Source organism: Arachis ipaensis, chromosome B6 (genome assembly GCF_059453495.1).
Source record: "Arachis ipaensis isolate K30076 ecotype BB chromosome B6, ASM5945349v1, whole genome shotgun sequence".
NCBI classification, from domain to species: Eukaryota; Viridiplantae; Streptophyta; class Magnoliopsida; order Fabales; family Fabaceae; genus Arachis; species Arachis ipaensis.
In genome coordinates, this window is record NC_142441.1 from 10,077,893 (window position 1) to 10,094,357 (window position 16,465).

The 16,465-nt window shown below is 37.1% G+C and overlaps 2 protein-coding genes across 2 annotated transcripts; one reads left to right on the forward strand and one right to left on the reverse strand.

The window, feature by feature from the left end:
- The first annotated feature begins 7,577 nt into the window (after window positions 1-7,577).
- LOC107646071 (uncharacterized) lies at window positions 7,578-9,541 on the forward strand. Its single transcript, XM_016350261.3, has 3 exons — window positions 7,578-7,962; window positions 8,073-8,216; window positions 8,724-9,541. The coding sequence occupies exons 1-3, from the start codon at window positions 7,877-7,879 to the stop codon at window positions 9,328-9,330; spliced, it is 837 nt and encodes a 278-aa protein (XP_016205747.1). The 5' UTR covers window positions 7,578-7,876; the 3' UTR covers window positions 9,331-9,541.
- A 4,873-nt stretch (window positions 9,542-14,414) lies between these two features.
- Window positions 14,415-16,201, reverse strand: LOC148554584 (uncharacterized). The gene is made up of 3 exons (XM_088490386.1): window positions 16,017-16,201; window positions 15,812-15,899; window positions 14,415-15,719 (listed from the first exon to the last, which is right to left on the reverse strand). The coding sequence occupies exons 1-3, from the start codon at window positions 16,199-16,201 to the stop codon at window positions 14,415-14,417; spliced, it is 1,578 nt and encodes a 525-aa protein (XP_088346512.1).
- Between the last annotated feature and the right edge of the window lie 264 nt (window positions 16,202-16,465).

Below are 16,465 nucleotides of genomic sequence, written 5' to 3' on the forward strand. Positions count from 1 at the left end.
CTCACTGTGTACACCCTCACCGTCCATTTCATTATTGAAAATCCACGCGTCAGCATCCCAAGAACTCATAACTGAAACTTTATTTAATGGTTGGTACATGTGCAGGTAATAATAAATAGTTTAGAGAACAAAGGGTCAATAGAAAAATAAAAAAGATGAACTCACGGGAGACGGTTACATTTAAAAGTTTCATTATAATTTAGAAATGATATTTCACATTTAATAAATGAAAGCTTTCGACCCCTTTTGTACTAAACAAGTTAAACGTTTAATTACAAATGTGAAATCATTATACATGCTTCTATATATCATTTTGATTATAAATATAAATATAAAATCACTATATTTTTATATAATTATGTTGTAAACTTAATTATGATTATGGGGCACAAATATGTAGTACTTATTTATATTATTTTCATTATATTTACATACACCATTTTTTTATTGAATAAAAATTAATCGTTAATATAAAAGAAAAATTTTGTAGGCATTTTAATAAATATATAATATTCTATTATCTAAAATAAACTGCTTTTAATATATAATACTGTAAATAATAACATAATCTTTTATTTTTAGATAAATAACATAACATATTTAAATTTCAAAAATATAAATATTTTTTATTCATTTAAATTAATTATGATGCACACAATGTTTGAAACATGAAAAAATTATATTAAAATTATTTTAAATTACATCGTTAAAATGTAAACATAATTTTATACTAAGGCAGCTTACTTAAAGAAAATGGCAAATCACAAGTATAACTCAATGACAAGATATAAAATTACGTGTAAGGATAATTTCGATTATATAGGCAGTAGAAGATTGGCCTATATTATAAAATAATTTAATTTATTTTAAAGTCTGAATTATGAAATGATAGATTTACGCTTAACACAGCCTCCTCTTTATCCTGAAGTTGCTGACCAACTTAGAACTGCTATAGTCCTTCTATATTATGTGTGTCTCCAGGCCCAAACTCGACAGGCACGGGAGGTTTCCCCTGCTGTCTCATGGCATACAAGTCCATAGCTGAAAAGTGCTGGGGGGTATTACTGCGGAGTTCCTGGACTAGCTGCTCTTCTACCCCCAGTTGAAGTACTCTTCGTATCCTCGTTATCGTTATCATCAGAAATCATGGAGGGATCCACATCATCCTCATCCTCATCCTAAAACACATCTTTCCCACCATCCGGAGCTCCACCCTGTCCGGATTCTAGTACCATATCATCAATACCAGCCATCGCAATTGCAACATCAACCATCGGCCCAGTGTCAACCCTAGCTCTGTCACGAGATGGGTTTAGATCCACATTGAACAACGGGAAGGCCACCAAAAAACTGTCTTAGGCTCAAACCTTTGTCCACGTGAGTTACTTTTCTAGGGTTTAACAAGAACGCAACTAGAAAAACGGTTATCTTTGAATATATTCGAATCTCTGGTATGAAGAACATAAGCAAATTCTTGAAATTGAAACCAATACATTACTCAAATTCTCTGGTATGAAGAACGTAAGCTCATGACTCAGACAGAAGACTAAGGCTCTAAAAAGTGTAAAATGTCGAATGAAGTGTGTAAGAGTGAAGAGAACCCGAAGGGCTGCATCTTTTCCCTTTTATATTTAATCCTAATTTGATTTGAAACTAAAATAAAAACAGTGAAATCTAGACCTAAAAGATTTTGTTTGTAAATGAAAAAATCTAAAACAAAAAAAATTACAATAATTAAAAGCCAAATCCACTAAAATAGCATTAAAACTTCCTGAATTATAACTTAAAATAAACAGCTAATAAAGATAATCTTCAAGTATAATTGTTACAGAAGTATAGATAATCTTCACGTATACATAATCTGCTACAATGTTCCATACGCATATTGGTGCATGCGTACGCAATCCCCCACGCTTTCCGTACAGCAGCATTACCAGCAAGTGCACTGGGTCGTCTAAGTATTACGTGAGCGAGTCAGGGTCGATCCCACCATAATTGTGGCTTGAAGCAAGTTATTGTTGTCTTGCTGGTCTTACTCAGGCGGAATCAGAAGGCTGTTGGATTAAGCATATAGAGTTGGATGAAGTATCATGAAACTATGAAAGGAATACTGAATTGTAACAAAGTTAAAGCAATAATAGGAATAGAGTTGAGACTCAGAGTTACTTTGCCTTTCTGAACTAACTCCAGTACTACTGTCTTCTTTACTTGTAATTGATCTTTTTCTATGGCAGGCTGTATGTGATCAAAGTCATTGCCCGTGGTTATTGATTTCCTCTGCTACATGTTGTATGCCATTGGCCGTGGTCATCCAATCTGACGAAGGGCGAAGCGCTTAGCAAGTCATTTTCCTGGCGATCCTACTCAAAACGCCACAGACAAGGTCGAATCTTCCGGATCAGAGAACGCTGCTTCTTTGGATTCTAGCCTATACCACGGAGACCCTAATTTGCACAGAAATTGGCTGAACTGGTGTCTCGAGAAGTGCCAAACGAAGTCGTGGATTAACCGTCTGATAGATGTATAAACATAGCTGTTGGCTTGTGCTTTTCCTTTCGAGTATTCATACGAACCCAAGTAGACGCGGGTGTTTGTCAGGCACGTTCGTCTTAATGTGATTAACAGAGCTAATTGGTTAGATCATCCTATTCACCACGATGAAGATCGGGATATACATCTTAGAGATAGATCAAACACGGATCGAAGAAGAAATAATAGTACTTTTATCAATTCATAGGACTCAGGAGGGCTCCTCCCCTCAACCTAGGAGGTTTAGAAACTCATACTGAAAGTAAAATACAATGATAAATCTGAATAATGTGTAAAAGGTTAGAAGGACCATGAAATACATAATTAAAATCCCTTAAACACTAAACAAATGACTAGTAAGTGTAAAATAGTCTATCTAATGTTAAACTCTACTTCCAGGGCCCACTTGGTAAGTGTTTAGACTGAGTTTTAGTGAGATCCACGTGCTATGAGGCTCCTACGGCGTGAAACGCTGGCTAGGGGATCCTCATGGGGCCTTTGGATGCTGGGCTCTGCTCTTTGGGCGCTGGACGTCTGGAAGGGGGCAGGAAGCTGGTTTTGGATGCCAGTTTTGGGCCTTCTAATCCGAAGCAAGGTATATACTATCATATATTGCTGGAAAGCTCTGGAAGTCAACTTTCCATAGCCGTTGAGAGCGCTATATTTGAATTTCAGTAACCCCCAGAAAAGCTCTTCCGAATGCAGGCAGGTCAGATATGGACAACATCTGCAGTGCTTTCTCTGTCTTTAAATCAGACTTCTGTTCCAACTCCTCAATTTCAGCTAGAAAATACCTGAAACACAAAAACTAATAGTAGAATCCAAAAATATAAATTTAACACTAAATCCTAAAAAAACTTAATAAAAACTAAATAAAACACACTAAAAACTATATGAAAATAATGTCAAAAAACGTATAAAATATCCGCTCATCACATATGCTATGTTTACAGAATTGTAACCTGGTAAACATGAGTTCCAATTATTCTATTTAGGTAACTTGCCTTTTATTTTATATTATCTGACGAATAATTAGATTATTATATTCAAAATTTATTAACTAACTACTTTATTAAAAACGTGCTTTAAATTTAATATTTATAATTTTATATACATAATATTTATAATTAAATACTTATTATATTTAATATCATCCAATTATTTCATTAATAATAAAAAGGTATAAAATCAGATCATATTTTATTTTCTATTATTCTTAAATATTTTTTATTTTGTTAGTTAAATTTTTTATTCTTTAACCCGACTACACTTTTTTATATATATTTTTTACAAAATATTTAATGCAAAAATATTTTTTACAAAATATTTTTCATGATACATAATTTACTAAAAATATATTTTGTTAAATTTAAGAATGAATCATAACTTGCTACCTGATTTTAATATAATTATGTATGATAGAAAATCATTATTATTATTAAAAAGAGAATAAAATTAATAGACACTATACAAATTAAAAAGATTATCACCTATTTCATTGTAGGAAGGTAAACATCTTACTGAATTATTACATGCCACTAAAGAAACTTAGTTAACATATAAACCTACTTATATATGCATAGAATTATTATTACTTATTGTTTATTAACAGCACTACAAGCGTACAAAATACTACACGGTAATTAGTTTGGAGTTCAAAACTCCAGTCTATGAGTTTATCATTATTATTTTCTATACGTATCATGTAACTTTGTATAAATAAAACTTCGGACATTTCATTATGTGCGTAACTAACTTAAATAAATAACATTAAACTTATAAATATATAGATAAAAATATAATATTATACTAATAAATATAAACACATAAATGACAAATTATAATTTTAATATTTACAAAATGACTAACAATTAAACCCAATGAAGTTCACATTATGGGAGCTAGTAAATAATTAAGTTTTTTATTTAAAAAAAATGAAACTATAATTAACATTTAAGTTTGAGTGATTTGGTGAAATTTAGACTTCCAAATTTTGCATAACATAAAAAATTTTAATTAAAAAAATAAAAATTTAACCTCAGTAGTTCTAAAAAATATAAACATCTACAATATTCATACCATACGCACATATTGATTCTTATTTTTTATTTTTTTTTTTGTCCGTGAATTGATCCTTAAATGAATTCAGTTACTTTACTTTCCAATATTTCTTAACCTTCAAACATGCATCCCAATACTATAAACTAATCAAACTCTTGTTTTCTTTTTTTTTTTCCGATGAAAAACCAATCAAACTCTACCCAACTGGGCCCAATCCTACAAACCTAAACTAAAGCTCCAGTAGGGTTAATCTTTTTTCTCACTCACTTTATTTAATGGAAACTGACGCTACAAAGAAATTACCGACCCAATCTATCTTTTTAACCAAAGTCCAATATCTCCACTCTACACACTAATACCATCCAGCTTAGTATATTTATACTTAGGCTTGGTTTGGTAAAGCTTTTGAAAGAGGTGTTTGTGCTTTTTAAAAGCTCAAGCTCTTCATTTTTTGTTTGGTAAATAAAAAAGATCATGTGCTTGTGCTTGCAGTTTTAAAAAGATTGGGGTACTTTTGAAAGCACCTAAGATAGAGCTTTTTAAAGTTGGCTTGTACTTTTCAAAATTTAAAAGTCTAATATAACCTCATATGTTAACTAATTTTTAAATTTAATGCTTGTATTTATGTCTATTATAGTATTTTTAAATTTTAAAAGCTATTTTACCAAATGCAATTGTTGTTGTTTGTGATTATTAAAAGCAATTTTTAATTTGATTTACCAAACATAAATGCTACGATTTTTAAAAAGCCATCTTTTATAAGTTAGCTTTTATAAGTTACTTTTGAAAAGTAAAAACTTTACCAAATTAAGCCTTAATCTCTTGGACATATTTTTAATTATTAAAAAAATAAGAGGTACAACGAAAATTAGACCTTCTATTATATAATTCTCATCCTCACCACATAATAAACATCTTCTAAGAAAGATCTTATAGCACCTTCTTCAACTTTTCCCACCATAGCTAATTCCTTTCTCTAAAGATAAGTATACTGAGTTTTTGATTCGGTAGACACCTATGTATGAGTCTAATCGTTGATAATCTTAGAAACTAAAAAAAAAAAAAAATTACCATATCCCAAAAATAAGATTTGACTTTTTGAGACTCAAGAGTCCAATAATTTAGAACCTTCTTCCAACGCCTTTATCTACCATTTGGCTCTTTGTTTTTTTTTTCGGTAAAGACCAGTTTGGCTCTTTGTTGTTGAATGAAGATGGTGATAGCATTAATGAACAATGCCTATACTTTATAGCTTCAATTATATACATTGCCCCAAAGGGTTATAACTTCGTCCACTATTCTCCTGTTCAAAATCTGGCACACACATTATCCAATCGAGCTCTGGAATTCATGTCACGTGACTCAATAATCTATCTAGGGTTACAAAATAAGTGACAGCCTTTTTATAAAAATGTCAGCAAGCTCCGATCCGTTTTTGTGGACAGGGAGTAACATCCATGTCTCGACACAGTCATAACTGAAGAATAATCATTTCACATAAAACAAATACTAACAAGTAAAAATAAGGCTAGATCCTTGGGATGATTGTGATCTATTTTATTTTATGTTAAATATAATTTATATTTTTTTAAATGGTGTCCACCAAATAAAAATTGGCCAACTTGCTGTGATGACATAGTCCCCTCCACCAAATCCGGTAGTAACCCAATTGCTAAGCAATATGGAAAAATTAAGTAATATATTTTTGAGAGCAATGCTAATGCCGCTTTTTAATTTAGAAAAGTATAGGTAGACAGTAAAAATATTAAATAATTTGAACAATGAATATATTGGATGTTTAATTTTTTAGATGTGCGGATGGTTATTCTAATATTAAGATTTAGATGAATAATTTAGAGTGTAGTGTGTTTTACTTGAATTGGGTCAATTTTAATATCCGTTGTTCATATTGTTCAAGAAAATAATTGGTTATCTAGCATAACCCTTTTAATTTTGATATTGGATTTATAGTAGTATTTTTTAATAATATATAAAATTTGGTGTGCATTTTTTTTCTAAGAAGATTACAAATCTGACCCTCCAATTTGTGAATATTAACTTTTTAAAAAATTTTAAAATACAAAATCGACCATCTGATTTGTCAACTTACACAAATCTGACCCTCTAATTTGTGAATGGTAATTTTTAAAAATTTTTAAAACACAAATCAAACCCTCGTATTTGTTATTATCTCCCTACTAAATTAAAATACACCACTTCTCCATAATTGAGAATAATATAATAATAATTTTCATATAAAAAATTAGCCTGTTAATACTACTTGATCAATAAATATTATTATTTTTAGTTAATACGTGATAAAAAATAATTTGTACCTATATTTATAAAAATTTTACATATAAATAATATATAATTTGCATCTATTTTTATAAGAATTTGCACATATAAATCAATACAATTTGCACTTATATTTTTCAAAATTTACACACGTGAATTAATAATTTTTTTGTTAAAAACAATTTAGTATTTGTACTAATTAAATAATAACAAAAAATATTAAAAATTACTGAATTTTTTAAAATTTCTCTATCTTTTATTATCAAATAAGTTTAATTAAAAAATTAATTTTTTAATCAATATCAATTATTTTTTTAATGATTTTTATTTTAAATTTTAAATTTTAATCTTAAGCAAAATATTCTAAAATATAAAAATAAAACATATTTTTAAAATAAAAAATGAACTAATATTAACTAAATAAAAATTAATTTTTTATACTTATTCTATGTTAAATGAATTAAATATCTGATAGATAATTTTCCCACCATTATTCATGGATGGCGTTGTGCATTGGAAGTTGCCAATGTATCTTTCCTCACAAATTGGATTTTCATTGAGGCGGCTAACTTTGGTTTTCACATGGGACATGCAGCCACGTGGCATTGAGGGACTCGTAGAGCCACTACTTAAAATATCTGTTTTATTTAATGAGGTTAATGTATATCATATCATATAATCATAATAATAATGTATTATAAGTAAGGTGGGGTTGATGAGAGCTGGTGGTAGTGATATATGTGCGTAGTTGATCATATGGCTTTATATTAAATGAATGAAAAGATAGATAGAAAGCAACTTGGGGGGTTTTGCCATTATCTATTCATAACTATTCACTGTCCTTATTCCTACTCCAATTTCTCTCTCTAATCAGTAAGATCCACTTTGCTTAAAACTGAATCTCAAAAACTACTACATACTCTCAACCTTATTAGCTATAGCAGCCACTGATTGTTGCAACAAGAGGCATAATATTATACCTTCTACTATGGACGCCAATGTATCCACTAAACTTGAATCAGAAGAAACTTCTGAGGAGCTCAAATCATCAGAAACTCAGGCATCCAAGAAAAGGTGGACATAATATGCAGTTCTGATGTTTGATTTTGGCTATGTAATTTAAACATAAAGTTTATTTTGTTCAACTTTTGGTTTTCATGTTGATGTATGTGCATGTGTGGCAGGAAAATGGTTGAGAAAACTGTTGTGAGGGTGAGGATAGGAGAGGGAAACAATATCAGCAGACTGAAGAATGAAGGGCTACCTTCAGATTTTTGGTCTTGGAGGAAATATGGACAAAAGCCAATCAAAGGGTCTCCATATCCAAGGTTAATTCACCTTCTTTGTTTAATTTCTATACTAGATCATCATCATCATGTAATAATGTTCTTATGATCTATATGTATCCTTAATTAGTCCCATATATATGTATATTCTGTCCTTCTTAATTCCAAACCCCTATAGAAATTATAACCCAAAGAAGCAAAGCAATCAATATCTTTTCTTTATTTGGGTTTCCAAAGCAATTAATTTAGTTCCTTACTATTGTTAGTAGCATTCATTATGGTTAGATTTGATGGAGTAAATAGTAAATACAGAGAAACTAAGCCTATTTAGTACTTATTGGTAACACAAAATATGGAGACAGTTTATTTCAAGATAGACTTTGTTTAAACTTGTGTCACTTAGTGTCTCAGGACAGTTTCAAAACATAATCTTAATGTGTCGTTAGTGTGTAAAAGGAATTTCAATTTCAATTTCAACCCATGATTTTGGTCACCTAGCTATGCCTTGAAGATCTCACAAAATCTAATCTTGGTATGATAACTGTGCAGGGGTTATTACAGATGCAGCACGTCAAAGGGTTGTTCAGCGAAGAAGCAAGTAGAGAGATGCAGAACAGATGCTTCAATGCTCATCATCACATACACCTCTACACATAATCACCCTTCTCCTGATGCAATAATCTCCACCCAGAATTTATCACAAAAACCAAAAGAACAAGAAGCTGGAGAAACCACAGAAGAAGAACTATCAAAGGTGGAAGAACAAGAACAAGAACATGAACATGAGCATGAACAGGTTGAAGAAGAACACAGCACGGATCATGAGAAGCCAAGTACTACTACTGTGTCTATGGCCACGGCTGATGAGAAGAGTTTCCATTACTTGCAGTCTCCAATAAGCAGCCATGAAGATATTGTTGTTGTAGACCAAGAAGATCCATTCAAGCTAAGCAGTGAGAAAAGCCATGAAAGAATAGATCTTTTGTTAGAAGAGGAAGAGCCACTATGCTATGCACAGATCAAGAACTTGACAACGAAAAAATCAGATGAACTTGATTTCTTCGATGAGCTTGAGGAGTTGCCCATGTCTTCACCTTTCTTGCACTTCACGAGGAGCATTTTATCCGATGAAAGGATTCCCGTTTTTCCTTCTTGATTCACGTGTGTGCCTTTTTTTTTTTTATTTGGATAATTGCCACCACCTAGAAGAATGTATCTATCTATAGTAGTATTATTGTTCAGATATGTTATTTATCTCCTGATATATCCATTTGGGTTAGATTTTCAATTTCTTTTTCTTAACTTTTGAAGCATGGACTTAGTCGTTTTTAATTTAATCTATCATCAGCTATTACAGTTTTTATAAAGTTATCTTTAAATAATCATTTATTTCATGTAATATAGTTTCTGATTTTAAAAATCATCATTATTGGTTAAATTTGATCATTTTTATTTTAAAAGGTGCACACATGGAATTGGGGTTGGAGTTGGAAGACATGAGGGAGAGGATCGAGGAATGGGGGGGCCAATGGCATTGGATGTTACTTTTGGTTTTTATTGAAAGATAAATGATAAATGGCACGAGGTTCGCGAGGTAGTGCTCTTCTTTTTTTGTCTTTGCATAGCACTCAGCACTAAGCAAGGACCAAGTGATCCCTTTTTCTTGGGTGCCCAAAATGATGGAGGAGTTAGTGTTGATTTGCTTTCCTTTGCCACTTTTCTTCCTATCATTATTCTCTTCACTCCCTTCTTTTTGTCCAACACCAGACACTTATTTTATTTTTGGATTTTATCAGTATCAAAAATGAACACCCGCTTCGCTTATTTCTATTTACCTTTTTATTTTATTTTTTTGTTAAAGTTAGGAGTGAGATTGAAATTCTGAATCTTAGGTGAGGATGGAAAAATTATGCTATTTGAATTATAGCTTGTTGATTATTTATCTTTTTTTTTTAATTTTAGATTTGAACAATAATATCAAATAGAATTTATTTAATTAACTTGTATTCTACAAACATTTTTAAGAGTATAATAATAAATATTTTTAATAAAACATTTTTTATGATGTCCTTTAAAAATATGTATTGTTTTGCAATATAATTGCCACTCCTTGGCACTACTCAACGGTTATTTATGAATATTTTGAAGACTAAGCCAATGTTACTTATGGTTTAAGAAACCAAATTACCATTGTTTTATCTTTAATAGTGTTTGATTAGAAAAGTAAAATTAGAAAGATTAGAGTAAAGTATCATTTTTATCCCCAACGTTTGGGGTAAGTTTTAAAGTTTTTCTAACGTTTAAATCGTTCTATTTAAGTTTCTAACGTTTTAAAATTGACTCAATGTTGTCCTGCCGTTAGAAATCCGTTAACAGACTTAATGGTGAGACAAAATTAAGACGGTTTTGAAACGTTAGAGACTTAAATAAGACGATTTAAACGTTAGAAAAACTTTAAGGCTTACCTCAAACGTTGAGAAAAAAATGATACATAGAAATAAATTTTAATTTTATCATTCAATAATATCAATTTTTTATGGTACATATTTATTCAATTATTTTTTAATCACATCTAAGTAAATTACACTTAATCACATTACTTTTATTCTAAATAAATTTATTTTTTTATAATTTTACTCTTAAAAATTTTTACTCATCATGAAATATTTGTAAAATGATCAATACATAAACTTGCGAAAAAGAAAAAAAATGATACATATACAATAAAGTATAAATTGTACATTTTGTCCCTAATGCATCAAAACTCTTTAATGTTTAATTTAGTTAAACTTTATTTTTAATTTTATTATTCAATAATATCAAATTTTTACGGTAGATAATTATTCAATCATTTTTTTAATTTTATTCTGGGCAAAAAACTAGAATAAACCAAGGGAAGTTGCAAATTACCTAAATGAGCCAAAGTGAAATTCGTTTTTGCAATGAGCCAAACCCTATATTTATATAATTCGAACCAGTGTGGTTCGAACTCTATTCATGAGTAATTCGAACCAGGGTGGTTCGAATTACTAAGAGAGAAATTCATTCAAGTAAATCGAACCAGGGTGGTTCGAATTACTTGGGAGGAAAACGTAGCACATAATTCGAACCAAGCTGGTTCGAATTATATGGGGAGATGCTGCATCAAGTAATTCGAACCAGGCTGGTTCGAATTACACAAACTGAATTCGAACCAGTTCGGTTCGATTTAGTGGTAGACAGTGCAGTATATATATGGTTCTAAACGTGAGTTGCTCTCATAGAGGGTGTAATATGGCTAGTGAGGAGAGTTTTGTGGTTTTGGTTCACCATAGAGGATCCATTAAGAGGAAAACTCGCTCCGGTGTGAAGTTCACAGATAAGGATCCTCTCTGTATTGTCGTGAAACCAACGACGAGCTATGATGATCTTGTTAGATCTGTGCTGATGAAACTTGGTCTGGAAGGTGCGAAGCGAGTGAAGAAGTTTTTCTATCGCATTCCAATCACTGTCTTGCAGGATACGGTGAAGTATGATTGCTTCACGATTGGTAGTGATGAGGACCTGCAAGTCATGTTTCTATGTCGGAGGCAGTTTCCCGAGGTGAGAACACCAGAGTTGTTGGCAAAGTTGGTTGATGTGGTATCCAGCTCAGGGGGTTCGAACCGGAATGCCACCACTGAAGCAGCGGCAGCCGGTTCGAGTTCCAGGCCTGCCATTGCTTCTTCGTCCGTCCCTGTGTACGAGCCAGCGGTCGAACCAGTCGCCTCCCCGTCTTTTGCTGTTGATCTGAATGATGGAGTAGGCGACGTGGTAGGATCAGTTGATATTCTGCCGAACACTTTACAGGGAGTTCCACCGGTTGGCGTCGGAGACGGAGTGTTGGGTGATGTAGAGGAGGACGACGTCGAGCCGGATATGATTGAGGATGACAGCGGCGACGAGGTTGGAGCGACTGAGCCTGCATTGGTAGTCGGTGGTTCTAGTTCTGGCACACAGCAGTATCCACCACATTTTTCCTCTTTGGACCTAGATGCCATGAGGAAAGAGGGTGTTTCAGGGCACTCTGTTGGATTCGGAGCTAGAGATGCTGAAGGGACTGCTGGTTTGACAGAGTTCCAGGTTGGTCAGCAATTTCAGGATAAAGACGAGGCCCTGTTAAGTGTGAAGACTTACAGCATCCGGCGAGGGGTACAGTACAAGGTTGTGGAGTCTGATCATCGCCGTTATGTGGGCAAGTGTTCTGAGTTTGGGAATGGGTGCACATGGTTGATTCGACTGAGTCTGCGGAAGCGCAAGGGCATTTAGGAGGTCAAGCGGTACAATGGACCTCACACTTGTCTTGCGACCTCCATCTCGAGTGACCACAGGAGCTTGGATTATCATGTGATTTCCGCGTTCGTTATGCCAATGGTTAGGGCTGATGCATCCGTCAGCATCAAGGTGCTCCTAAATGCCACGGCAGCACACTTCGGGTTTAGGCCGACTTACAGGAGGGTCTGGATGGCGAAGCAGAAGGCAATTGCCCTCGTATACGGTGACTGGGATGAGTCATACAACGAGCTCCCCAGGTGGGTTTTGGGAGTCCAGTTGACGATGCCTGGTACTGTTGCAATCCTACGGACGAGTCCCATTCGAGTTAGTGGACAAGTAGACGAGTCTCAAGCTTTTTTCCACAGACTTTTCTGGACGTTTCCACCGCTCATCCAGGCATTTCACCATTACAAGCCCTTATTTAGCATTGATGGGACCCATCTGTATGGGAAGTACGGGGGTACTTTGCTCATCGCGATTGCACAGGACGGGAACTCCAACATTCTACCCGTTGCATTCGCACTAGTAGAAGGTGAGAATGCAGAGTCTTGGTCATTCTTTCTCTCCCACCTTAGACAGCACGTGATACCGCAGCCCGGTCTTCTGGTTATATCGGACAGGCATAACGGCATAAAGGCTGCGCTTGAGGCTCCGGACGGAGGTTGGTTACCTCCATCTGCATACCGTGCATTCTGCATTCGACACGTAGCGGCTAATTTTGCCCTTACCTTCAAGGGCAAGGATGCACGTAGGCTTCTAGTGAATGCCGCATATGCCAAGACCGAGGTTGAGTTTGATTACTGGTTTGATATTCTTCGGTCTGAAGACCCGGCGATGTGTGAGTGGGCGAACCGGATTGATTATTCCTTATGGACTCAGCATCGTGACGAGGGACGGAGATTCGGTCACATGACGACGAATATCTCGGAGTGTGTGAACTCAATCCTAAAGGGTGTCAGAAGCCTCCCTGTATGCTCTTTGGTGAAGGCAACATATGGAAGGCTTGCGAAACTCTTTGTTCGCAAGGGTAGAGAGGCTGAGGCCCAGATGGGAACCGGACAGCAATTCAGTCAGTACTTGGTGAAGTGTATAGAGGCCAACTTGAAGAATTCGCGGTGCTTCACAGTGACTTTGTATGACCGGGATAACTCCGAGTTCACCGTAGCCGAGACCACTCCGACGGGCTCTTTCTCATTGGGTACCTACAGAGTATCGCTTGCGTCCCGGACCTGTGACTGCGGGTACTTCCAGGCACTTCATTTCCCGTGCCAGCACGCACTTGCATGCTGCGCCTACTCACGGGTTACCTGGTCCTCTTATGTTCACAGCGTGTATCAGATTAGTTCAGTGTTCCGTGTGTACCAGATGGGATTCACACCGCCGATACCGGAGGGATTCTGGCCACCTTACGACGGGCCAACCGTGATCCCGGACCCTGCCAAGAGGCGTGCGAGAGAGGGTCGTCCGAGATCCACTAGGATACGGACGAATATGGACGAGGCAGATCCGAATCGGCCAAAGAGGTGTGGCCTTTGTCGCCAACCCGAACACACCCGCAGGAGTTGCCCACAGCTTGGAGGACCGTCTCACACGGGGGGCCAGTAGTAGCGATCTTGTTATTGTTAGTGTTTATTGATTTTATTTTTCCTGTTACTTGTTATGTAAGATGACTTATGTAATCTGTTTATCTTTTTACCTTCTAGTAATGAAAAAGTTGCATCTGCATTTGAATATAGTTAGAAATCCCATGACTGCAAAAGTTGATAACTAAAGTGTTATATGATTCAATGATAATACATAGTCACTAATCCACTAGGTAAATACCAGATTTTTAAGTACAATAAGATGAGGAAACAACAAGGAAAAATAGCTCTAAAGTAACAACAGTAATCCACATCGGTTTGGTACATGAGTGAACCCTAACGTCCAAAATACATGAAATGTAAATCATCTAAACAAGTGGGAGCCTGTCCCACAACGACGGGAAACCCGTGGCCTCTGACCTCTGCGGATAAACGGCTCCTCATCCTCTATCTCATCTGCGTCCTCATGCGGGGCAGGCTGTGCGGGTGGCGTAAAATGGACAGGTGCGGCAGACGGCCCGGCGACAGACTGTGATGCAGCGGTGTAAGCGGAATGTGGGATACCTCCCAAACTAAACTGGTCACCAACAGGTGTCGTAGCAGGCTCGTTCAGATCAACATCTAAGGGTGCCTGCGTGCCAGGGGTCTGAGGACGCCTCCTGCCCGGCTCGTCCTCCTGCATGATAGCCGAAATCTCCGCTAGAAACCGTGGACTGCCGAAGTCCGCATCAAGCGTATCTGCCCCAAGGAAGTCCTGCCACTGTGATCCGGGAATAACCCATGGAGTACCGTCCTGCTGAGGCTGGTCGTCGGTGGGTACTCCAACAAAGTAATGTCCAAAAGGACCGGACCCAAGTCCAGCGTCACTAGGCTCAGCCCCGTCACCCATCCCTGAGCCATACCACTCACCTCCGTGCACCCCATCCTGGGTACTACCACCAGCAACTGAAGCCGCCCCTGCACCATCCCCGCCCTCGGGCCCATGCTGATCATCGTCATCGTCCTCAGGGTCAGGTGCAGCGGCATGAACCGCAGCACGCCCTCTACCTCTGCCAGGATGATGTCGTCGTCGACCCCTAGCGGGGCCGGCCTTGTCGCCAGCCTCCATAGCACGCTCAAGCCACCCCCAGTCACGCTGGCTACAACGTGTGCCCACGCGAGCTCTCCTATCAATCCGCCTCCTGTCCGGCACGTCGTCAGGCCGATCCATCTCAGGTACTCGCCCAGCTCCCCGCTGTGAGGCCTCAACAGGAATAGCAACGGCTCTCGGATCGCCCAACTGCGGATCCGGAGACAAAAACCTCTTCCCGTGCTGACTCCACCAATCCAAGAACTGATGCGACGGACCAGGGTCAGCAACAACATCGAATCTCAGCACGCTCTCCGTACGGTCGTCCCAATATTGATGCCACTTCTGCAAATGGGACGGGAACCATCGATCGCCGCCTCTGCCGTCCTTCGACATCAGAAAGTCAATGTTCAGGGCGGCCTGTGGACGGGGCTGCACCCCTCCAAACTGCGGAAGAACCCTGTCTACCTGATGCCACTCTATGACGGCAAAGTAGATAAGCGATGTAACAGACCGCCACAGCACCATATGCCGAGGCTCCAAAACCTCGGGATGCACGACCTGAAGTACGTCGGGGCTACTGTACGGCATCCAGATAAACTGCACCCAGAACGATACAATGTCAGGGCAACTCGTGATCCCAACTCGTAAATCGTGGTTAAATAAAAAAACTTATTAAGTAACATACTGACCTCTCTATCCTGCAACCGGTCTATCCAGAGCCTCCACGTCTGAACTCTAGGACCCTTCTCGCTACTGGAAGGGATGTAACCTGACCACCTGCAACATGCACATGTGTTACCGCTACTTATATGTGTGCTTAGGGTATCCAATACATTATGAATGAACACGCGGTTATGTGTAGTAAATTGAAATAGACAAAGATTAGTAAAGTACCTCGAGGCCAATGGCCAGCTGAACGTCTCAAATCCTGCAGGCCTAAACCGAGGAAATCGCCAGAAAATCCATGACTGAAGTAGCTGAAGTGGGCCCGCTAGCTTGATAATATTTCTGTTCGCCACACGGCACATGCACCGGTACAACCATGCCAGTGCTGCAGAACCCCAGCTGTAGGTCCCCATCTCCTCCAGCCTAGCTACAAACGGAAGCCATCTAATGTTAACGCGGTTGCCCGACTTGTCCGCAAAAAGCTGCGTGCCCAACAACATCATGATGTATGCACGGGCATAACGACGCACAGTATCCTCATCAGCTCCCTCCGGGCACTCACCAAACGTCTCCTGAAACCAGCTGCAGTTGACCGCGTACTTCTGAACCTGGCTAGGAGGAGGTACCACTCCAAGCAACTCCTCGAACCAAACCCAGGCTGGACGGCCACCATCGAT

Bases quoted from the DNA above. Each gene is read 5' to 3' on its own strand.
- LOC107646071 (XM_016350261.3), top strand. From the start codon at position 7,877: ATGGACGCCAATGTATCCACTAAACTTGAATCAGAAGAAACTTCTGAG. The intron at 7,963-8,072 runs GTGGACATAATA...CATGTGTGGCAG, and splicing joins ACTCAGGCATCCAAGAAAAG to GAAAATGGTTGAGAAAACTG. The intron at 8,217-8,723 runs GTTAATTCACCT...ATAACTGTGCAG, and splicing joins AAAGGGTCTCCATATCCAAG to GGGTTATTACAGATGCAGCA.
- LOC148554584 (XM_088490386.1), bottom strand. From the start codon at position 16,201: ATGGGGACCTACAGCTGGGGTTCTGCAGCACTGGCATGGTTGTACCGG. The intron at 15,900-16,016 runs GTACTTTACTAA...TGCATGTTGCAG, and splicing joins AGCTGGCCATTGGCCTCGAG to GTGGTCAGGTTACATCCCTT. The intron at 15,720-15,811 runs GTCAGTATGTTA...TTCTGGGTGCAG, and splicing joins ACCGGTTGCAGGATAGAGAG to TTTATCTGGATGCCGTACAG.